General features: G+C 36.1%; 1 protein-coding gene across 18 annotated transcripts in view; it reads right to left on the reverse strand.

The window, feature by feature from the left end:
- Positions 1-25,206, reverse strand: part of CNOT2 (CCR4-NOT transcription complex subunit 2) — a 126,165-nt gene that overhangs the window by 52,179 nt on the left and 48,780 nt on the right. For 6 of the 18 annotated variants that reach the window (XM_042246917.1, XM_042246919.1, XM_060412784.1 and 3 more), the window contains one exon: positions 4,658-4,715. The exons of 11 other annotated variants lie outside the window; for them this stretch is intronic. In XM_042246917.1, the coding sequence (XP_042102851.1) occupies positions 4,658-4,678 (21 nt within the window). In that variant the 5' untranslated portion in view covers positions 4,679-4,715. Of the gene's footprint in view, positions 1-4,657; positions 4,881-8,452; positions 25,204-25,206 lie in introns of those variants that run through there. One more of the 18 variants, XM_060412785.1, reaches the window with a different exon arrangement.

Genomic DNA, 25,206 nt, shown 5'->3' on the forward strand with positions numbered 1-25,206 from the left:
CTTTATCATAACTATAATTACATAACTTTTATTGACCACCTACTATATGCCAGGGAATATATTCTAAATGCTTTAAAATGTATTTATATACTCTTCATAGTTAAAACTAAGATCATAGCATCTGGTCCCATCACTTCATGCAAATAGATAGGGAAACAGTGTCACACTATTTTTGGGGGCTCCAAAATCACTGCAGATGGTGACTGCAGCCTTGAAATTAAAAGACACTTACTCCTTGGAAGGAAAGTTATGACCAACCTAGACAGCATATTCAAAAGCAGAGACATTACTTTGCCAACAAAGGTCCATCTAGTCAAGGCTATGGTTTTTCCAGTGGTCATGTATGGATGTGAGAGTTGGACTGTGAAGAAAGCTGAGAGTCGAAGAATTGATGCTTTTGAACTGTGGTGTTGGAGAAGACTCTTGAGAGTCCCTTGGACTGCAAGGAAATCCAACCAGTCCATTCTGAAGGAGATTAGTCCTGGGATTTCTTTGAAGGGAATGATGCTGAAGCTGAAAACTCCAGTACTTTGGCCACCTCATGCGAAGAGTTGACTCATTGGAAAAGACCCTGATGCTGAGAGGGATTAGGGGCAGGAGGAGAAGGGTATGACAGAGGATGAGATGGCTGGATGGCATCACCGACTTGATGGACATGAGTTTGTGTGAACTCCGGGAGTTGGTGATAGGGAGGCCTGGCATGCTGTGATTCATGGGGTCGCAAAGAGTCGGACACGAATGAGTGACTGAACTGAACTGAACTATGTAACATGTATGTAATTCTCATGTATTCACTTATTTAGTCTTCATTTTTAGATGAGAAAACTGAGAACTGCAGAAGTTGGGTAATTTGCCCAAGGTCATATATCTGATGCATCCAAGGTTTTATATATGATAAGTGCCAAAGAAGGGCCATGAACCCATACAATTTGCTAGAGTCCCCGATTTTAACCATGATAGTACACTGACTCTCAGACATACAACTAATAATTTAATGTGTGTATTCTCCCAAAACGATAAGCTTCATTATGGGAGAAGCAGTAAAGGGCAAAAGAGGGTGAGGGACTTTCCTTGCAGTAAACAATGGTAGAGGGTGCCACATCAAATATGTGCGCAAGTCAAAAAGATCCCTTTAGCAGAAGAATGAGAATGGACTGACTAGACATATGTGAAACAAAAGCTAGTCTCTATCAGACTGATCTTATCTCTTTTAGAGAAAGAGACAATTTTAGAATAAAATTATGCTTAAGAGAACATTACTACACCAATTAAAAAGTAATTATTGTTTCATATTCCAAATTAATATTTTTACTTACTTTCAAAATATAATTAACATAATGGAATCATTCAAGGAATTAAAATGGTTATTATAAAACTATACTTTTATTATAAGCTACTGAAATAGACACTGTAGCATTAAACAAGTAGAATACATTTACCAACTAGGTTAAAATAAGAACAAATACCTAATGGCAACATTTTCTTGGGGATTCCATTTCTAAAGTAGCTAGAAGTTTTTACTATTAACATGCTGATACCTGTGACCCATCACAAAATTAACTATTTAACAATATTAAAGCATGAAGACTTTTCTATAGCCAACAAATTTTCACCTTTAGCAACAGAGTCTGTACTCACCTTATATTATAAAGGATAAAGAGAGCCAAGTATAGGTAGTGGGTGTGAGTAACAAGACTGTTTTTTACTCCTGTTTCCCTAATGAAGACTTTACTAATTCATTCTGATTGCTGAACATAAAATTTGACTTCTAGCCTATTTGGCCCTCCCAATTTCATATTCACTATCAGAAAACATTTCACACACATGTATATACACTGAAGTTTTTCGTTATCTATAAAGTAGGCAGAAAATTAATTAAAAAAAACACAGTCAATTGCAATTAACATTTATCTGCCTTTACCAAGATGTAGTAAACCAAACTGAAACCAATCACAAGAAGCTAAGATATCTGAAATCTACTTATCTTCAATACTGGCCATCAGGAAAAGTTGATATGTCAAATCCATTAAGACACTGCCCAAATTCTATGAAACAAGACTACTGTGCACCTATATCAAATATATACTACCACCCAGAAATATTTATAACCCAAGGAACTTCTGTTTAGTGGTATTTTTTGGTAATAGGATTCTGAGCTACCAATCCTACTTCACGACTGTAATAAATAATACTAATTTTCATTCCTAGAAAACACTAAAAAAAAAAACTGAAATGGGATTAAATAAAAGGAGAGAGAGGCATTAACATTGGGAAAAAAAAAATCTAGCTTCTCAAAGAACAAAGAATTTAATATCTGGAAGTCTTTAAGAAAAAACAAATGATCTTTCCTTCTATTAAAAAAATAAACTACTCTCAAAGTCCTACTAGCTCTAGAACACTGTGGCTTGATACTATAATATAAATAAATGTATAACGAATAGTTTAATAATCTGCCTTGGATGGATCCAAGAAAAGTGAAGATTTAGATAAATTTTAAATTGATAATTTCTAAAATCATCAACTTAAATTGGTAAGGAAATAAAAGCAATTCACTTCACAGTTTTAGTAAATGCAAAAGGCCTGATAAATGAGCAATAAAAGCCTTAATGAATTCTGAAAAGGCAGCACAGGAAACTCTGGATGGAAACGTGATTCAGCAGAAAACAGAGACTTATATGAACATATCCACAATCATTATCTTGGAGAGTAGTTAAATATTCTGGCAGAAGATTTTTTACAGGGGTTACAGGACTCCTTTGTAAGAGGTGCCATCCCCCGCGAAACAGGGTAGCTCACATTTCATAGAAAGACAGAGAGGGCATCAAGGGGAGATGAAAACAGACCACTCTTCCTAATCCAACACCTGTTACTGAAATCTGGTATCTGAAGCTGCCTTTCTGAGATGACATTCCCATGTCTGGTATGTACACCATACCTTAAGATGTGCCCCTCCCCCAAACCTACTAATTCTGTAAAGTATTACCAGAAAGTCTATAAATGCTCCTATCAGTCTGACTTTGATCTAGGGAGGATATGTTGTGCATGCTTCAACTTGAAGCAAAATAGATTTTGTGGTTTTCCAAAATCTTAGTCGCTTGTATCAATCGCCTCATACAGATTCAAACTTTAACCATCAACATACAAGCTCTAAAAGATAATTGTATCATCCTAAAATCAAAACTCTTCAATTACTCAAAAAGTGCTAACAATCATATATTATATTAACTAAAGAACCAATTATAATTGGTATGCCTTACCAGCAATAAGATTTGAGAACTCACAAAATATGGACTAAAATTAAAATAAGCATCATTTTATCCTTGAATACAACTGGAAGAACATGTAACAGTAAGCCTGTTAAGTTCTGAATATAAAACAAATATGAAGGAAAATTTTCAAATGAAGATGGAGATCTTAAACCAATGTTAAACATGGGGTCAGAGGTAGGGAGCTCTAATAAAGGGGAGAGGAAGGGAATTCAAAAGATACTGGACATATGGTCTGCTTTGCTGGGAGATATGGATGTCTATAAGCCTCCTAGTAGATTTAAGAAACCCTGGAACTTGAGATAAACTGTTGAGGATTCTGTATTTCAAGATCCTGCTCTGAGATGCGAAATGCCAAATACCTGGTGCCCCAACCTTTTTAAACCTGACACACTTTCTTTGAAGAAATGTTAGCAATCACAGGCCAAATTAATTCTATTTTTCCTGGGTATAATTTTGCACATCTTAGTATGTGATAAAGAATTTAGAAATCACATGAATAAAAATCACGTGGTATAGATATGAAAGAACTAAAGAACAATTTCTGAAGGCTTTCTGAGAAGCAAACACCTAAAATGATAATAAAGTGCAGACCCAGGGCTATACTGCCACAGAACTATTTCTAAAAAGTATGCATTAAGAAAAAAACCTGCATTGTTAGATCATGATTTTAGATATAAGAAAGACAAGTAGAAAACGTCAAGAGTGTTGGCATTTTACACACACACAAAATTTGGTGAACTTGCTCACTGAAGTATTGGCTAAACTTTGTACTAAGGATTGTGCTGCTTCTATACTTATTTTTATTAACCTCAAACCTAGAGATGGGTAGAAAAGTTTCAGCCTTCCTGTCTAGATTTCAAGGAAAAAGATGTTTCAAGTTTCTATTCCTGCAAATTTTAAAAATATACAGCTACCTGACTAAAACTTTGGGAAAGGGAAGGACAGCATGTCTACAGCTACCAGAAGGAAACTAAAATTTGCCTCCTTCTGATACCAAGCTAAACATGGCAAAATTTTAACTCTATGTAGTTATGCTTTCCCTGACTTCTCTTAGCTTCTTTTCTGAAAACCAGTTTTTTTGGTCCTGCAATACTTTGTGGAGAATATGAAGTTTAAAACAATCTAACACCCTTCCTTTGTATTATAATATTTATGATTTATTCAGTTTAAGGTTGTCCCTTTCACATCCAATAAGAAAAAATTATTTCTTAGAACACATTAGGATTTTGTTTAATAATTAATGAGGTAATTTTATGAAAAATAATTTTAAGAAGCATCATATTTTTAAAGTAACAAAATGACTCACTGGTAAAATGGCCCAACATCCACCCTTAAAATACTGATGACACTACCGTTTTTTCCCCCAGCCTTTCCCACCACATACTTACCTGTGCAACTTCTTTCAACATTTGCTACTCTGGGGATTGGAAAGCTCAGAGCTGGAGGCTGAAGTGAAGAAGGAAAGGTTGGAGGGTGAGCCATGGCACCAGCCCCACACTAGGAGCTCCCCTGAGACACTACAGCAGGGTTGACACCATAGCTCTGAAGTTCAAACTCCAGCAAACGATAAGAAAGGAGTCCAACCAGAACATGATAAACGATGGGATTCTTCTGCTCTTTGAAAAATAAGGAAATCATGCTATAAAGATCTGAATGTCCAGTTTCAACATTATGACTCCCTGTTCACATCTTCATTATTGCCCAACCCCAGATTCACCTCTCAGACTGATTCAAAGTGCTCATCAAAACAGAGGATGGGAGTCCTACAAACTTGTACACAGAAAATGAGGATAGGGCTTACCTGGCCAGCATAAAAATGTCCAAGACAAAACGTTAAAATACTCTGCCTATCTGCCCCTTGGATATTTTCTTGCTGTCCTAAGCGTTCAACATTTAAGGCTCTCAAACACATTTACACTAACATCATCAACCAGCAAAATGACAGCCAGGCTACTTAGATGCATTTAAACTCCTAAAAGTAGACTGCAGCTGCTGCTGCTAAGTCACTTAAAGTTGTGTCCGACTCTGTGTGACCCCACAGACGGCAGCCCACCGGGCTCCCCCATCCCTGGGATTCCCTAGGCAAGAACACTGGAGTGGGTTGCCATTTCCTTCTCCAATGCGTGAAAGTAAAATCGCTCAGTCGTGTCCGACTCTTTGCAACCCCATGGACTGTAGCCTACCAGGCTCCTCTGTCCATGGGATTTTCCAGGCAAGAGTACTGGAGTGGGGTGCCACTGCCTTCTCCGAAAAGTAGATTAGTGACCTTTTTAAAACCCATGGATAACTTTTGGTGTAAGGATATTCCTTGGAGGAATTTCCTGGCAGTCCAGTGTTTAAGGAGTTTCACTTCCACTGCTGGGGCCCCAGTCCTATCTCTAGTTGTAGAACTAAGATTTTACAAGTTGTACAGAGTGGCAAAAAAAAAAAATTCCTGGGAGGAAACTAAGTTCTTAAAAGTGTTCCACTCTGATAAAAGCAAATAAGGACCCCCTTTAACTAATATAACTCTAATCAAACTAGATGATACAAAATTAGACTTTTAGAGAAATAAATCTAAATATAGGACTTAAATGTGACTTTTATGAGAATAAGAATCCTCATTTTATAATATAGAAAGTAAACTATCAATTCAAAGGAAACTAGATTCTGATAATTATGACTAATAAAGCTAATAGAAGAAGATGTTCATTTGAGTTATTTAAAGATAACATCTATTTAGTAACATAAATATTACTGAAGGTGTCAAATACTATAAAACCGTAAACTAGGAGAAGGAAATGGCAACACACTCCAGTATTTTTGCCTAGAGAACCCAATGGACAGAAGAGCCTGGGGGGGTTAAAAAAAAAAATTGTAAACTAAATTCACTTAAGTTAAAGAGTCCCAAATTATTTCATACGAAGCAATTAAAAATGACAAGTATCCCTTTAGCAAGGGAACACAGGACCTTTAAAATACTTCTAAACAGCCTGCCATATTAATTCAGTAAACATTATTCAGTAAACATCTACTATGTGCTAAATATTTACATTTATACCCTTATATACTTTATCCATTAGATACTCAGAACAGAGAACATCATAAATCAAAGTGAGTAAAGAAGAAAACACATTTATAGTCCTCCTGTACTACTCTGGCCTCCAGGCCTTAGTGAACTTACCCTTCATTACCTCTAACCTCCCACCATTCCTGCCACACTGCCCTGCTCCCCTTGATATTTCTCAGACTCAAAGGGCACACTCCTGACTTCAGGCTTCTGTATTTGCATACTCCAGGAAAGCTTTCTTCTCAGGTAGCTACATGGCTTCGGCGCTCTTTACTTCGGATACTGAGCCATCCTGGGGAGGACTTCACTGTCTATTCTATTTTAGATTATACTATCCTTTGCCCTAATCCCTTGGCACCCTTTACCCCTTTTCCTATATGTGTCAACATATAACACAATGCATTTTATCTGTTTTGTTTAATGTCTTCCTATGCTCTAAAACATCCGCTCCTTGAGAATTTATTTTTGTTTCTTTGCTCACTTTTGTCTCTGCAGAATCTGGAACGGTGCCTGGCTCTGAATAGGCCCATACATGCACGTGTCCTCCTCTTACTCCACACATGCTGTTACCTGTGTTATCTGACAGGAACCCATCAATGCAGTGCTTACAGCACATGTGAAAATTTTATGAGGACAACAATTATTTTTAAAAGTAATATAATTATGTAAAAAATTAATTTTGTATTTCTGAAACATATGAATAAAACTGTTTTATGCCTTTTTCCACTGAAATTGACAACCACTTCCAAAATACCTACTAGACACCTTCAGTGGTTAGAATGCCATACCATGAGAAGTAAATAAAAACTTCAGGATTTAAAATTATTTTTCTATTTCTTAAACTTTTTCTCAAGTTAGATTGTCTTCTTAAAAAAAGTTGCTTCATGAGTATTTCAGATTTATCAGTTTAATATGATGAGACAATACATGTCTCTTTTCTAGCAAAAAAAAAAAAAAAAATCCCCCTAGAAGAATTATACTACTCAGAGCCACTGGGTTGCACTGTAGTCCATGGGAATATATACTCCTTAAAGTTAGCTGAACCATTTACTGCTAGAATAGTCTAACACAGTGGGCCTGGTACAAATATGCACTAACATATATGCACTAACATGTACTGAGTGTTTACTAAATGGTAAGCACTGCTCAAAGCACTTTATACATATTACCTCACTTAATCATAACAAACCTCTATAAGATGTACTTTTACCTCAAATTGAGGCACAGAAGGGTAGGGTCTACATACTCTCATCAGACTGAAAATATTTCTCTATCACAGTTATTATGAATACCCAGTTCTTGCAACCCAAATGAGATACAAAAGGCTTATTTTCCAGAAAAACCCAAGAGGACAGACTTCAAATTTTAGAAGCTGGCCAAAGCATAGGTAAGGGTGAGGCACTGGCTTGAAAATTGAGAGATGAAGTAAAGACCCACATTCTCAACTGTGGGATCCTCAGCTTTCTTTCCTTAACTTGCTTACAGAACACCGTCAGATGTAAGAATCACCCTGTCCACTGCACTTTGATACTACCTGTGGAAAAACTGAATTGCTGCAGAGAAATAAACGTCACACACTAACAAAGTGAGGTCCTTCCAATGACAAGGCTAACTCAACTACATGTTAACACACTGTCCACAAACACCGTAATCACTTTACTTTTTTAGAAATAATTTTAGAGTCACAAAAGAGCTGTAAAAATAGGACAGAGTTCCTATATGCCCCATTTTCTTCAAGTGGTAACATCTTGTTAGGACAAGTATCAAAACTAAGAAATTAGCTATTAACTAACAACTTCACACAGATTTCACCAGTTTCCCACTAACTTCCTTTTTCTATACCAGGGTAGACATTATATTTAGTTTTACGCTTCCTTGGTCTTCTGCAACCGCGGACTTTACGTCAGTCTTTCACAACACCGATGTCTTCAGTCATACCAATGCAGCTAACACTACAGGATGCCCTGCAACTTGGGTAGGACTGATGTTTTGTCATGACTAGACTGACGTCATACATTTTCAAAGACACATTACCACAAATGTGACATGTCCTCAAGTGCACCATATATGATGGATGTATTCCAATATATGCATGCATGTGATGATAAAATGTCTTATTACAAGTGATACTAACCTTGATCTTGGTTAAAATGGTGTATCTGCCAGTTTTCTCCATTGTAACTCATTATTTTCCTTTTGAAAACAGTAAATATTCTGAAAAAAGTACTTTCAGATCATGCAAATGTCTGTCCTTAAAGTTTTGGCTCACTAATTTGAGCATTCATCCATGGATACTGCCTACAGCACCTATTACTGTGATGGTTTAATGATGATTTTCTATTTTCTTCATTTCTTTTACATTGTATTTGTTCATCAAAATGTTTCTGTAAGTAGACAAACCATCTTTTAAAGATCTCATTCTCAAACATGAACACAAGTGTCAAAGATGTAACCTAACTGACCCAAAGTGATATAGACAGAAAGTGAAAAATAATGTCTTAAAACCAAGAGCCTTTTATTTTTTTTTTTACCAAGAGTCTTTTAATCTATAACAATACATTCTTTCAGTTTCATTATACTACTCTTATCCCAGTAGAAAAGAGCACTTTTAAAATTTCATATGCCCCAAGAAGTCTCTATCAGTACTTACAGCCCTAAATAAGAAAGATCTTTTCTTTTTCCTAAGAAAAAAAAAAAATCTTCCTATTTTCATTACTATACATCATTATACACATTTACTATAATACCTTTAATCTACTGAGGCAGATTAAACAATGAAGAGATAATATAATATTCTATGTGACAGAATAAGGAATACTAATTAGTAAAATTATGACCTCAGTTGAGAAGATAAATGGTCATTATATTTACAAGTCTACTGGGCTTCCCTGGTGGCTCAGTGGTGAAGAATCAGCCTGCCAATGCAGGAAATGCAAGAGACTTGAGTTTGATCCCTGGGTCAGGAAGATATCCTGGAGTAGCACATGGCAACCACTCCAGTATTCTTGCCTGGAAAATTCCATGGACAAAAGAGCCTGATGGGCTATGGGCTATGGTCCATGGGATTGCGAACAGTCAGACAAGACTGTGAGACTAAGCACAACAACCATATTTACAAGTGTACTAGATTCCAGGGAATCTTAAGGGAGGGAACTGACGGGGAAATCATCCAATTTTTAGATTTAGGTAAAACAGAATCACAGCTCTGATGACTCCATATATGAATTGGAAGTTATTTACTGACTTGTACTGTTTGATGTTTCTTCACAAATGATGCTAAGTGCTGAGAACAAGTCTGATATTTCTTTGGATTGCATTTCACATAGTGTCTTACACAATAAAAAAGTATTCAAGCCTTGACGGAACACTAACTTAAAAGCTTATTTTCTCAGTCTCAAGAATAATTTTTCATCCATCTTAACCAAAATAAAAATTTTTTAAAAGATGAAACCTTTTAATATTTAATAGAACTTCTACTTCCAACCAAGATGGAGGAGTAGGGCTCCCCTTGCTCCCAAGTCACCTGAAACAACTTTTAAAATGGATTTTAAAAAATGGGTAAAATATATTTACCAATAGTTTTCAGACATAGGACGTAAAGTGGTATAAAACAAGAATCCCTAAGAGAAGAGAAAGAACTGATATGAGCCCTACAACCGTCCCTGCTTACTGAATGGGGGAGTTTCCAAATTATAATACCAAGTTTCAATACAAGGAGAGGGAGTCCTGGTGAAGGCCAGAAATTTCTGTTAATTGAGGAAGTGTAGCTGAGAAGGCAGCTAGAGCACCAAGTAGGAGAGAGCTGCAAAGAGAAAGCATTAGAGAAATCTGGAAAGGGTTCCTCTTTGGTCATCTGTGCATATGCATGCATGCAGAGGATGGGAACAGAGACAGCACAAATAATCTCTAGGCTCACACAACTGTTCCCTAAGCCAAAATAGAAAAACATAATTCACAGGGCATCAGATAGAGTACTCAGAATACAGTCTCAGTACGTGGGAACAATTAGCCTAGACTAAAAGCTACTGTGGTCCTTTGTAACAAAACTTACCATTAAAAAGGGGGAGGGGAGAGAGGAAGAATGTCTCAAAGGTTCAAAAAGCTTCTAAGTAACTAAGAAAGCTCAAGAACACTAACAAATAAAAAAAATAAAAACAGATTAAAAATTCTAAGAACTGGCATCCAAGCAGAAGTTTCCTGGCTGTGCAAAAACATAATAAAATACATAATGGGGAACCAACAAGAGAACAGACCCAGAAATGGTACAGGTGACAGAATTAACAATGACATTATAGAGCTGTTATGTCTTGTATGTAAAGGGAAGAATAACTGGCATGATGAAGAAAAGACTGGTGAACTTTTAAAAACACAGATATAAAAAACCATCCTAAATACATGGAGAAAAAAAATATTTTAAAAACTGAACAGAGCAAGAGTAAGCGATGGGACTTCAAGTGATTTAATGTATGTATAATTGGAGTCCCCAAGGTTGAATAGGTACAGAGTAAATATTTACAAAAATAGAATAAAATATCAACTGATTCACTTTGCTATACACCTGAAACTAACACAACACTTAAAGTCAATTATACTCCAATAAAAATTCTTAATAAAAATCCCAGATTTGATTCAAACACTTATAAATTCACAAACTGAAAAGGTTCAATGAATCTCAAGCATAAGACATGAAAACTATACCAAGATACATCATAGTTAAATGTGTAAAACCAAGGCAGAGGAACCAGAGATCAAATCCAGTGCCAACATCCACTGGATCATCAAAAAAGCAAGAGAGTTCCAGAAAAACATCTATTTCTGCTCTATTGACTATGCCAAAGCCTTTGACTGTGTGGATCACAAGAAATTGTGGAAAATTCTGAAAGAGATGGGAATACCAGACCACCTGACCTGCCTCTTGAGAAACCTATACGCAAGTCAGGAAGCAACAGTTAGAACTGGACATGGAACAACAGACTGGTTCCAAATAGAAAAAGGAGTACATCAACGCTGTATATTGTCACCCTGCTTATTTAACTTCTATGCAGAGTACATCATGAGAAACGCTGGGCTGGAAGAAGCACAAGCTGGAATCAAGACTGCCAGGAGAAATATCAATAACCTCAGATATGCAGATGACACCACCCTTATGGCAGAAAGTGAAGAGGAACTAAAAAGCCTCTTGATGAAAGTGAAAGAGGAGAATGAAAAAGTTGGCTTAAACCTCAACATTCAGAAAAAGAAGATCATGGCATCTCATCCCATCACGGGGGAAACAGTGGAAACAGTGTCAAACTTTACTTTTCTGGGCTCCAAAATCACTGCAGATGGTGATTGCAGCCATGAAATTAAAAGACGCTTACTCCTTGGAAGGAAAGTTATTACCAACCTAGATAGCATATTCAAAAGCAGAGACATTACTTTGCCAACAAAGGTCCATCCAGTCAAGGCTATGGTTTTTCCAGTGGTCATGTATGGATGTGAGAGTTGGACTGTGAAGAAAACTGAGTGCTGAAGAATTGATGCTTTTGAACTATGGTGTTGGAGAAGACTCTTGAGAGTCCCTTGGACTCCAAGGAGATCCAACCAGTCCATCCTAAAGGAGATCAGTCCTGGGTGTTCACTGGAAGGACTGATACTGAAGCCGAAACTTTGGCCACCTTATGCGAAGAGCTGACTCATTGAAAAGACCCTGATGCTGGGAGGGATTGGGGGCAGGAGGAGAAGGGGACGACAGAGGATGAGATGGCTGGATGGCATCACTGACTTGATGGACATTAGTCTGGGTAAACTCCGGGAGTTGGTGATGGACAGGGAGGCCTGGCGTGCTGCGATTCATGGGGTTGCAAAGAGTTGGACACAACTGAGAGACTGATGAGTGACTGAACTGAACTGAATGACCAAGAAAATGTTAATAGTAGCCAGAGAAAAAGTTACAGTATGCAAAGAGGGCCAAAGATAAAACAACAGCAGGTTTTTTGCAGAAATGGTCTAAATTAGAAAACAGTGGAGCAAAATCTTCAAAGCATTAAAACAAAAATCTGTCAGCTCTGAATTCCACATCCAGCATAAACTTTATCAAAAATAAAGGTGAAATAAAAACTTTTTCGATAAACGAAACCTAAAAGAATTCATCACCATCAGAAATGTATTACCAAGTTTATCCATCGGGATAGACTGACTTTTTTAGGTCAAAGTCTATCCCAATGGAGCTTTTTCTATAGATTCACATTGCTGGAAAACCCTCATGGTATAAATATGTGGTTTGTTTTACTGTTTTTAGGAAAGAATTATAAGACGAGATGCTACTAAAGTATGAAAGATCTAGTAGTCAAATTTTTTTATCTTAAGATACTAGAATATCCCAAAGGTCTACCCTATGATAGGATGTGATTAGGGTGAATATGACTTGAATTTATACTTAGAGAGCATGTGAAGTTAAGAACCAGGTAGATCCATCGACTCTGACCCTAAAAGTTGCCCTAAAGTAAACTGCTTAATAGTCGCCTGCACAGCAAGGAGATCAAATCAGTCAATCCTAAAGGAAATCAACCCTGAATATTCGCTGGAAGGACTGATGCTGAAACTCCAATACTTTGGCCACCTGATGCAAAGAGCTGGCTCACTGGAAAAGACCCTGATTCTGAGAAAGACTGAGGGCAGGAGGAGATGGGGGCAATAGAGGATGAGATGGTTGGATGGTCATCACTGACTCAATGGACATGAGTTTGAGCAAACTGCAGGAGATAGTGAAGGACAGGGAAGCCTGGCATGTTCATGGGGTCACAAACAGGACACAAGAAGGACACAACTTAGCGACTGAACAGTAACAAACGGAAGACACTGGATCCTCAAGATTACAGGTAGGGAATTTTTGAAGTCATCAGTATGTTAATATTCAAGTAGAGACCAAAGCAGCTCAACTGAAAGAACTGTGAACTGACATGACAACCGTGGGTTAGGTGAGCGTTCTTTTAAAATGCAAACTTTCAAGGAACTAAGGTAAGGTGAAAGGCAGGAGAAGGAATCACAACGTGCAAAATTCTTAAAAGCAAAAGTTTAATGACTTTAATTTTGCCTGTGTTACACATAACTTAAAAAGCTTTAAAAAAAATTTTAAGTCGTTCAATTAGAAGGAAAATGATAATACTATAAGGAAGTGAAGGAAGGAAAAAGAAAAGAAAAGGAGTGAAGGAAGGAGGCAAGCAAGGGAAGGACCTGGAAGGAAAACCAGAGGAAAGTTTAAAAAAAAAAAGGAAGAGAAGCAATAGAAAGAGAAAGAATACGATGAAAATGGATCACCAAACATTTTCAATTACTGGTAATAATAAAAAGCAGAAGTAACGATAACCCCTCCCCACCAAATTACAGTAAACAATGAGAATATGTCACAGAAATTGAAACAACTGTTTCTCTTAAGAAGTAAATTCCCACTGAGACCTAGAGAATGGTAAATAAATAGGCTTCTGGCAGTCTAGCAGACTATTAAAAAAAAATGCTTCACTCAAAATCAACTAAAAATGCTCCACAAAATACTCAGCTAACAACAAAACATTTATTAAGCAGATACCAAGCATTATTCTCAGGTAGGGATACAGTGTGAAGAAAATATTAGTGAAATCTAAAGCATAGATTACATTCTGATTTTTAAATGAACTTTGAATGTGGAAGATGGGGAAGAGGGAAATTCAGCACCCCCTCAAAAAATGCTTACATTTCCAAACAGGAATTTGCTCAAGGTAGAAAAGCTATTAAAAGACTTCTCATAAAGCAGGTAACTTAAAACCCCTCCTTAGTGAAGAATGCATCAAAAATTCTTGATGGCCCTAACTAAATTTGATGCTGGCAGAAGCAGGTAAAGCAATCTCTTCTGAGAGTTTATAGCCAAAGCAGCCCAAATTCACATTACCTGTATGGACTACAACTTCAAACCAACATTTTATTTTGAATTGGGCCTGGATTTGGTAGTGCCTTAGGCACTGGCAGAAGCATAGGCAAATCCCCTTGGGAAAAATGTCTTTTCATCCATTCCTCAAAGAAATCCCACAGATTTTTAAGAAACATAAAATGGCAACTTACACACAAATACAAAGAATCAAGGTACCATAAGTGAGAACCAGCAGAAACAAGAAACATTAGAATGATCTGTGTCAACTTTCAACTGCTGGAGTCAAAATCTAAACAAAAAAAATAAATAATGGTAAAAATGTGAATAATGATGATAAATATGCAGGTACAAAAGATACGGACAAGATTAACAAAGTTGGTCTCATGGAAACAGCAATATACCTGCCACCTGGTCAATATGCATTTTGTTCAAGTATATAAATAATTGATATCATACTGACCACATTCTCTAGCTATAGTGGAATACATGAGAAATCAGCAATAGGAAGAAAATAAGAAAAACCTCATAAGGTTAGAAAATTAAAAACACTTAAGATTAAAGAACAGTAAAACAAGCCCTAAAAGAATAAAAAGAAATAACTTAGTAAAGAGCATAAACTGATGAATATAAAACAAAAAATAAATTTAAAAAATAGGTAAATGAAGCTAGAAGTTGATTACAAAGTTACAAATCCCTAGCAAGGATGACAAATTAAGAGGGAAAGGCACACAATAAAAAACCTTAACGATAAAAAAGGTGCTAAAGAGAAAATATATATATAAGAAGGTAGCATTATGAGTAATTTCTTAATCCTAATAAAGCATATCTACAAAAAAAAAAATCCTGCACCAAATATCTTATTTACTGACAACTTAAAGCTTGTAGGACAAGTAACAAAAGAGTTCTACTATTAACACTTCTATTCAATATTGTATCTAAAATACAAGTGAGTTCTGAAAAGATATCCAAGTCATAAAAATATAAAGTATCAAAAGAGTAGCCTACAGATAATATATTTATTTACACAAAAGCCCCCCAAAGAACCCACAGATAAGTTACAAGAATAAAATTTCAGTAACATTAACTAATGGATACAATAATCAAGTTTAAAAGTCAAATGTATGTCAATATAACAGTGACATCTATAAAACATAATTTTAAAAATATAATTTACCAAAAAAACAACAAAAAGTACTTATGTATAACCCTGACTAAAGATTTATAAGTCCACTGCTTAAAAAACTCTTTTGAAAGAAATAAAAATTTACTGAGAGAAAATATAGAAGACCTCAGTGTATGAATTCAGAGAGAGGAAGAATATCATAAATATGTCAAATTTTCCCCAAATAAAAATGAAGGTAATAAAATTCCACTTGTAAACACAATAGTTTTCTTTTCAATTCTAAATCTGTCATTGAACAAAGGCCAAGAAGTTAAGACAATAATAAAAACCAAAGTAGAGAGACAGACATGAACATCTGATGCAAAGCTATAGTAAAAGAAAATGGGATACTGGTGCAGGCAGAGACAAACATATCAAAGGAACCAAATAAAGACACAAGAAACAGATCCATGAATAAATTCAAACTGATTTATAGCAAAGTACTGCTGACTGACTTCCTTGGTGGCTCAGACGGTAAAGCGTCTGTCTACAATGCGGGAGATCTGGGTTCGATCCCTGGGTCAGGAAGATTCTCTGGAGAAGAAAATGGCAACCCACTCCAGTAGTCTTGCCTAGAAATCCCATGGACAGAGGAGCCTGGTGTCCATGGGGTCACAAAGAGTCAGACACGACTGAGCGACTTCACTTTCACTGCTGATTAGGAGGGAGGCAGAACAAGATCAATACATGATGTTAATATAACTGATTATCTTTATGCTAACAAAAGGAATTTGGTCTCCTCACACCATATTAAAAGAAAATTCAATCTCAGAAGAATATGGAAGACAAAACTAAAATTCTTTAAAAAGACACGACAGTATCTTCATTTACTTAATTTCAATAAGGAAATATTTCTCCAACACAATCTCAATAAATTTGAAAATTTTTTAATGTGACATTATTAAATGTCAGATCAATATAAACACTGCTGATGGGACTCAAAGTTGGTATAAACACATCTAAACATATTCCTAGAAGATCTTTTGTGAATCTAATTTTCATAAAATTCAAGACTATGACATAGTTCCGAAAACTTCTCTAACTTCATAAAGCTCCTTCTATTTTTATGCAGTCTCTAAAAGTACAATGGCGTGTCTTGTAAGGTTTTCTTTTATCTCCCTCTCCCATTCTGTTCCCCTTTCCTACTTTTATCTCCTCTTTTTCTTTCCTCTGTCTCTGTTGCCGCTATGCTCCTCAATTTTGGTTCCACTCCCAGAAGCTTCTCAATGGGTCCTAAAAGCGAGCATTAGCGGGTAAGTCTTGAGAGCTCAGAGCTGGGGGACTCAAGTCACTGCAGGCCTCAGCACAGGTCCTTTACACTGATCCAATCAAGCAGGCAGAAACTCCCCAATTTCAAAAGGCCTAATTACACTTACACTTTCAAACAGGTTGCTCACCACTTTGAGGTGCTTCTATGCTCAGGTCCAGACACCCCAATGTTTCTCTCTACTTTCTTTTATGCATAAAAACTGATGAATTTAAGTCTTTTGTTAATCTTTCATCTGCTTGTATTTTGAGGTTCATGGCGATACTCCATTTCTAGCTTTTGTTACAAATGTTTTCATGGGTTTTGATTTTCTATCTAGTTGTTCTATTTTCATGTGGGAATTCAGAGAGATAAAAAGCAAAAAACTAAGTTTCACCCTCAGTGCAATCATTCCAGACCTAAGTAAGGTCTGAGACTATATATTTTTTTTTAATTTTAATTGGAGGCTAATTACTTTACAATATTGTGGTGGTTTTTGCCATACATTCACATGAATCAGCCATGGGTGTACATGTGTTGCCCATCCTGACTCTTCCTCCCCATTCCATCCCTCAGGGTCATCCCAGTGCACCAGCCCTGAGCACCCTGTCTCATGCATCAAACCTGGACTGGCGATCTGTTTCACATATAATATACATGTTTCGATGCTATTCTCTCAGATCATTCCACCCTCACGTTCTCCCACAGAGTCCAACAGTCTGTTCTTCATATCTGTGTCTCTTTTGCTGTCTCACATATAGGGTCATCGTTACCATCTTTCTAAATTCCATATATATGTATTAATATATTATATTGGTGTTTTTCTTTCTGATTTACTTCACTCTGTATAATAGGCTCCAGTTTCATCCATCTCTTAGAACTGATTCAAATGCACTCTTTTTAATAGTTGAGTAAGATTCCATTGTGTAAATGTACCACAGCTTTCTTATCCATTCATCTGCTGATGGACATCTAGGTTGCTTCTATGTCCTGGCTATTAAAAACAGTGCTGTGATGAACACTGGGGTACATGTGTCTCTTTCAATTCTGGTTTCTTGGGTGTGTATGCCCAGTAGTGGGATTGCTGGGTCATAAGGCAGTTCTATTTCCAGTTTTTTAAGGAATCTCCACACTGTCTTCCATAGTGGCTGTACTAGTTTGCATTCCCACCAACAGTGTAAGAGGGTTCCCTTTTCTCCACACCCACTCCAGCATTGACTGCTTATAGACTTTTGGATCACAGCCATTCTGACTGGCGTGAAATGGTACCTCATTGTGGTATTGATTTGCATTTCTCTGATAATGAGTGATGTTGAGCTTCTTTTCATGTGTTTGTTAGCCATCTCTATGTCTTCTTTGGAGAAATGTCTGTTTAGTTCTTTGGCCCATTTTTGATTGGGTCATTTATTTTTCTGGAATTGAGCTGCAGGAGTTGCTTGTATATTTTTGAGATTAATTCTTTGTCAGTTGCTTCATTTGCTATTATTGTCTCCTATTCCGAAGGCTATCTTTCACCTTGCTTATAGTTTCCTTCATTGTGCAAAAGTTTTTAAGTTTAATTAGGTCCCATTTGTTTATTTTTGCTTTTATTTCCATTACTCTGAGAGGTGGATCATAGAGACTCCTGCTATGATTTATGTCAGAGAGTGGTTTGCCTACGTTTTCTTCTAGGAGTTCTATAGTTTCTGATCTTACATTTAGATCTTTAATCCATTTTGAGTTTATTTTTGTGTATGGTGTTAGAAAGTGTTCGTTTCGTTCTTTTACAAATGGTTGACCAGTTTTCCCAGCACCACTTGTTAAAGAGATTGTCTTTAATCCATTGTATATTCTTGCCTCCTTTGTCAAAGATAAGGTGTCCATAGGTGTGTGGATTTATCTCTGGGCTTTCTATTGTATTCCATTGATCTATGTTTCTGTCTTTGTGCCAGTACCATACTGTCTTGATGACTGCAGCTTTGTAGTATAGTCTGAAGTCAGGCAGGTTGATTCTTCCAGTTCCATTCTTCTTTCTCAAGATTGCTTTGGCTATCTGAGTTTTTTCCTAATTCCATACAAACTGTGGAATTATTTGTTCTAATTCTCTGAAAAATACCGTCAGTAGCTTAATAGGGATTGCATTGAATCTATAGATTGCTTTGGGTAGTATACTCACTTTCACTCTATTGATTCTTCCACTCCATGAACATGGTATATTTCTCCATCTATTTGTGTCATCTTTGATTTCTTTCATCAGTATTTTATAGTTTTCTATATATAGGTCTTTTGTTTCTTTAGGTAGATTTACTCCTAAGTATTTTATTCTTTTCGTTGCAGTGGTGAATGGAATTGTTTCCTTAATTTCTCTGTTTTCTCATTGTTAGTGTATAGGAATGCAAAAGATTTGTGTGTTAATTTTATATCCTGCAACTTTAATATATTCATTGATTAGCTCCAGTAATTTTCTGGTGGAGTCTTTAGGGTTTTCTATGTACAGGATTATGTCATTTGCAAACAGTCAGAGTTTTAATTCTTCTTTTCCAATTTGGATTCCTTGTATTCCTTTTTTTGCTCTGACTGCTGTGGCCAAAATTTCCAAAACCATGTCGAATAGCAGCAGTGAGAGTGGGCATCCTTGTCTTCCTCCTGACTTTAGGGGAGATGTTTTCAGTTTTTCAACACTGAGGATAATGTTTGCTGTGGGTTTATCATATATGGCTTTTATTATGTTGAGGTATGTTTCTTCTATGCCTGCTTTCTGGAGGGTTTTTATCATAAATGGATGTTGAATTTTGTCAAAGGCTTTCTCTCATCTATTGAGATAATCATGTGGTTTTTATCTTTTAATTTGTTAATGTGGTGTATCACACTGATTGATTTGTGGATATTGAAGAATCCTTGCATCTCTGGGATAAAGCCCACTTGGTCATGATGTATGATCTTTTTAATATGTTGTTGGACTCTGATTGCTAGAATTTTGTTAAGGATTTTTGCATCTATGTTCATCAGTGATATTGGCCTGTAGTTTTTTTGTGGCATCTTTGTCTGGTTTTGGTATTAGGGTGATGGTGGCTTCATAGAATGAGTTTGGAAGTTTACCTTCCTCTGCAGTTTTCTGAAAGAGTTTGAGTAGGATAGGTGTTAGCTCTTCTCTAAATTTTTGGTGGAATTCAGCTGTGAAGCTGTCTGGTCCTGGGCTTTTGTTTATTGGAAGAGGTCTGATTATGGTTGTGATTTCTGTGCTTGTGATGGGTCTATTAAGATTTTCTATTTCTTCATGGTTCAGTTTTGGAAAGTTACACTTTTCTAAGAATTTGTCCATTTCTTCCAAATTGTCCATTTTATTGGCATACAACTGCTGACAGCAGTCTCTTACGATCCTTTTTATTTCTGTGTTGTCTGTTGTGATCTCTCCATTTTCATTTCTAATTTTATTGATTTGATTTTTCTCCCTTTGTTTCTTGATGAGTCTGGCTAATGGTTTGTCTATTTTATTTATCTTCCCGAAGAACCAGCTTTTAGCTTTGTTGATTTTTGCTATGGTTTCTTTTGCATTTATTTCTGCCCTAATTTTTGTGATTTCTTTCTGTCCACTTACCCTGGGTTCTTCATTTCTTCCTTTTCTAGGTGCTTTAGATGTAGAGTTAGGTTATTTATTTGATTTCTCTCCTGTTTCTTGAGATAGGCTTGTATTGCTATGAACCTTCCCCTTAGCACTGCTTTTTCTGAATCCCATAGGTTTTGGGTTGTTGTGTTTTCATTTTCATTTGTTTCCATGCATATTTTGATTTCCTTTTTGATTTCTTCTGTGGCTTGTTGGTTATTCAGAAGTGTGTTGTTTAGCTTCCATATGTTTGTATTTTTAGTATTTTTTTTCCTGTAGTTGATATCTAATCTTACCACACTGCAATCAGAAAAGATGCTTGAGATGATTTCATTTTTTTTTTTTTTGAATTTACCAAGGTTTGATTTATGGCCCAGAATGTGATCTATCCTGGTTGAAGGTGCTGTGTGCACTTGAGAAAAAGATGAAATTCACTGTTTTAGGGTGAAATGTCCCAAAGATATCAATTAGGTCTAACTGGTCCATTGTATCATTTAAAGTTTGTGTTTCCTTGCTAATTTTCTGTTTAGTTGATCTATCCATAGGGATAAGTGGGGTATTAAAGTCTCCCACTATTATTGTGTTGCTGTTAATTTCCCCTTTCATATTTGTTAGCATTTGCCTTACATATTGCAGTGCTCCTATGTTGGGTGCATATATATTTACAATTATTATATCTTCTTCTTGGATTGATCCTCTGATCATTATGTAGTGTCCTTTGTCTCTTTTCAGGGCTTTTATTTCAAAGTCTATTTTATCTGATATGAGTATTGCTACTCCTGCTTTCTTTTGGTCTCCGTTTGTGTGAAATATCTTTTTCCAGCCTTTCACTTTCAATCTGTATGTGTCCCTAGGTTTGAGGTGGGTCTCTTGTAGATAGCATATATAGGGGTCTTGTTTTTGTATCTATTCAGCCAGTCTTTGTCTTTTGGTTGGGGCATTCAACCCATTTACATTTAAGGTAATTACTGATAAGTATGATCCCATTACCATTTACTTTGTTGTTTGGGGTTCGAGTTTATACACCCTGTCTGTGTTACCTGTCTAGAGAAGATTCTTTAGCATTTGTTGGAGTTTGGTGGTGCTGAATTCTCTCAGCTTTTGCTTGTCTGTAAAGCTTTTGCTTTCTCCTTCATATATGAATGAGATCCTTGCTGGGTACAGTCATCTGGGTTGTAGGTTTTTCTCTCATCACTCTAAGTATGTCCTGCCATTTCTTTCTGGCCTGAAGAATTTCTATTGAAAAAGCTGTGATCCTTATGGGGATCCCCTTGTGGGTTATTTGTTGTTTTCCCCTTGATGTTTTTAATATTTGTTCTTTGTGTTTGATCTTCATTAATTTGATTAAAATGCATCTTGGGGTGTTTCGCCTTGGGTTTATCCTGTTTGGGACTCTCTGGGTTTCTTGGACTTGGGTGGCTATTTCCTTCTCCACTTTAGGGAAGTTTTCAACTACTGTCTCCTAGGTATTATCTCATGCCTTTCTTTTTGTCTTCTTCTGGGATGCCTATGATTCGAATGTTGGGGCGTTTAACATTGTCCCAGAGGTTTCTGAGGTTGTCCTCATTTCTTTTAATTTTTTCTTTTTTCCTCTCTGCTTCATTTATTTCCACCATTCCTATCTTGCACCTCAGTTATCCTATCTTCTGCCTCAGTTATTCTACTGTTGGTTTCCTCCAGAGTGCCTTTGATCTCAGTTATTCCATTATTCATTATTGACTGACTCTCTTTTATTTCTTCTAGATCCTTGTTAAACGTTTCTTACATCTTCTCAATCCCTGCTGAGACTATATTTTAAAAAGTAACTTTGCACCAATGTTTTCTTAGGTCAGTCTCCCAAAACAAAATGAGACCTAATCAAGCTTATAAGCTTTTACACAGCAAACGAAACCATAAGTAAACAAAACAAAAAGACAACCTAGGAGCTGGAAGAAAATATTTGCAAATGATGCAACCGACAAGGGCTTAATTTCCAAAATATTCAAACAACTCATACAATTCAACAACAAAACAACCCAATCAAAAAATGGGCAAAAGAACTAGATAGACATTTCTCCAAAGAAGACATACAGATGGGCCATAGGCACATGAAAGGATGCTCAACATCACCAATTATCACAATAAGGTACTGTCTCACTCCAGTCAGAATGGCAATCGTAAAAAAGCCTACAAATAAATGATAGGGATTCCCTGGTGGTTCAGTGATAAAGAATCTGCCTGCCAATGCAGGAGACATAGGTTCAATCCTTGATTTGGAAAGATCCCACATGTGGCAGAACAACTAAGACCATGAGCCACAACTTGAGCTGACATGTTGCAACTACTGAAGCCTATAGGCCCTAGAACCTGTGCTTCACAACAAGAGAAGCCACCACAATGAGAAGCCGACAACTGCAACTAGAGAGGAGCTATGTTTGCTGCAGCCTAGCCTAAGACCCAAAAACAACCCTGCAGCAACAAAGACCTAGCACACCCATAAATGAATAAAAGTATATATATATGCGGGTGTGTATATATATATTTATATACATATAAAAGAGTCTGCAAACTCTAAAAACAAAAATAATAAATGCTGAAGAGGGTGCAGAGAAAAGGGAACCAACCCTCTCACACTGTTGGTGAAAATATAAATTGGTATACTCACTATGGAAAACACTATAGAGGTTCCTCAAAAAAACTAAAACTAGAGTTGCCATATGATCCAGGAATCCTACTCCTGGGCATATACCCAGACAAAACTGCAATTCAAAAAGATACATGCACTCCCATGTTCACAGCAGCACTATTTACAACAACCAAGACATGGAAACATCTATCCATCAACAGATAAATGGATAAAGATGGGGTACATATACATAAAGGAATACTAATCAGCCATAAAAAAAAAAGGATGAAATAATACTATTTGCAGCAACATGGATGCAACTAGAGATTATCATACTAAATAAATCAGGAAGAGCAAGACAAACACTACAAGGTATTACTTATACATGGAATCTAAAATATGACACAAATGAACCTATCCATGGAACAGAATCACAGATACACAGATACAGAGAACAGATGGTGGTTGCCAAGGTGGAGGGGAGGAGGGGAGGGATGGAAAGGGAGGTTGGAATTGGTAGATGTAAGCTTTTATATACAGAATGGATAAAGAATAAGATCCTACTCTATAGCACAGAGAACTATATTCAATATCCTATGATAAACCATAATTTAAAAGAATATTTTAAAAAAGAATGTATATGTACAACTGAATCACTTTGTTGTTCAGCAATAATTAACACAACGTTGTAAATCAACTGTATTTATACTTCAGTTTAAAAAAGGTAACTGCTTCTATAGTTTCTCTGATTGACAGAAGTATCTACATTAATGTTTTACTTTGCTATTTAATCATGAACATATTCCATATTCATGATTGGGGCAAATCACTTCAACGTAAAATGTATTTCTGAAAGAGAACACAATTCTTTCATATGCAAAAGCCTAGAACTAAATTCCCAAAGAAACACCACAGTGAACACATCGGGATGCTGCCAGGTATTTTAAATCTTCTTGGGAAACAAGGCAGTATCTGTCAGATACCATATGAACTATGTGAGTGTTTAGACCTAGTTATTTAATTTAATGAAACTTTTAACATTTCTGTTGGCCGAGGGGCACCGTGAAAAAATTACTAAGATACCACGGGTTCCATAAAGCCACATATCTTAATGAAACTTGCCTTTTGGAAAGCAAATTTCATCTCATTTGATCATTTCATAAGATGAATAAAAGAGTATCAGAATATACACATTCAAAGAAAGAGCAACACTGTTAGCATCATATAATAAGCCAACCAATGAGGAACTTGGGAATTCAGTGGATGTCTTTGGTTGGCCAGAGGAAGAAAGGGAGCCATAAATGACAAATCATTGTCAAAAATTTATTTGAAACCAATATTTAGATCGTGGAGTCAAAATAACTTTTGTGGCTGTTAATATGATCATGAAATGAACAGAGCATTGCATTTTAAATGCAACTTCGAAAGCAATCTCATTTTGGCAGGAATTATGTTAACTGCAAATTAAGAAAACTTAATAGTCACGCAATTTGAGGGTTTTTTAATTCCCTGTCCTTCATCTGTGGCTACAGCCATTAGTTTCCAAGATTTTCAAGAGCAATGAACTGTGAACCGGTTCACTGGCTTCAGGTATTTTATTTATTTTTGAATGAATTCCTTCCTCAGCTCACTCTTGCTCCCCTCAACCGATGCCAAAGAGCAACAATGACTGAAACCTTCATCCTTCTGCTCTATGCACTGTATCTATTCTGACAATTCTTTGCTAAGTATATTCATTTTTCAAAAATTCTTTTTCATTTTAAGTGTTCTTTATATTATGTATCTGTAACATTAACATAACAGATTCTAAAATGCTTTAATGCTAGTGCTGTTTTCCATCATATAAGAAGTTATCAAGAAAAGGTTATAAGCTACTAGATGGCTCTAAGACACTATCCATTGTAAGATGCATCCTGATAGCAGAAAGACAAAAATTTCCAATACTGTGTTATAACTTACAATAAAGGAAATAGAGTACACCACTGCTCATTTACATTTTCACTGCAGTAAATAAAAAGAAAAATATTAATTTGTATTCATTATTGTACAATACTCTTGTATACTGAATGGAAGCTCACCTACTAGATGCATTTGTATGTGCACCATCAATTGTTAAATAATTAGGTAACTTGTGTTTTAAATGCTTTCCTTATGCAGAATTGTCAGATATCTGAAACGCTGATCTGAACTGTCAGATAGGTGTTGAGTGTTTTCATAATATCTGGGAAACTGTTTATGGTTTGAGGTGGGCTGGAAATTTATTATTTTTTATTCAAAATAACAGAATATAGGGTACCACTTCCTAAAAAACTGACACACAATAAAGATGCACCTGTATACTGAACTATGTATGTAACAAAAATATACAAACAAAAAGGATGAAACAAAATTCAAACTAGTAAGTACT

This window comes from Ovis aries, chromosome 3, assembly GCF_016772045.2.
Source record: "Ovis aries strain OAR_USU_Benz2616 breed Rambouillet chromosome 3, ARS-UI_Ramb_v3.0, whole genome shotgun sequence".
Lineage (NCBI taxonomy): Eukaryota > Metazoa > Chordata > Mammalia > Artiodactyla > Bovidae > Ovis > Ovis aries.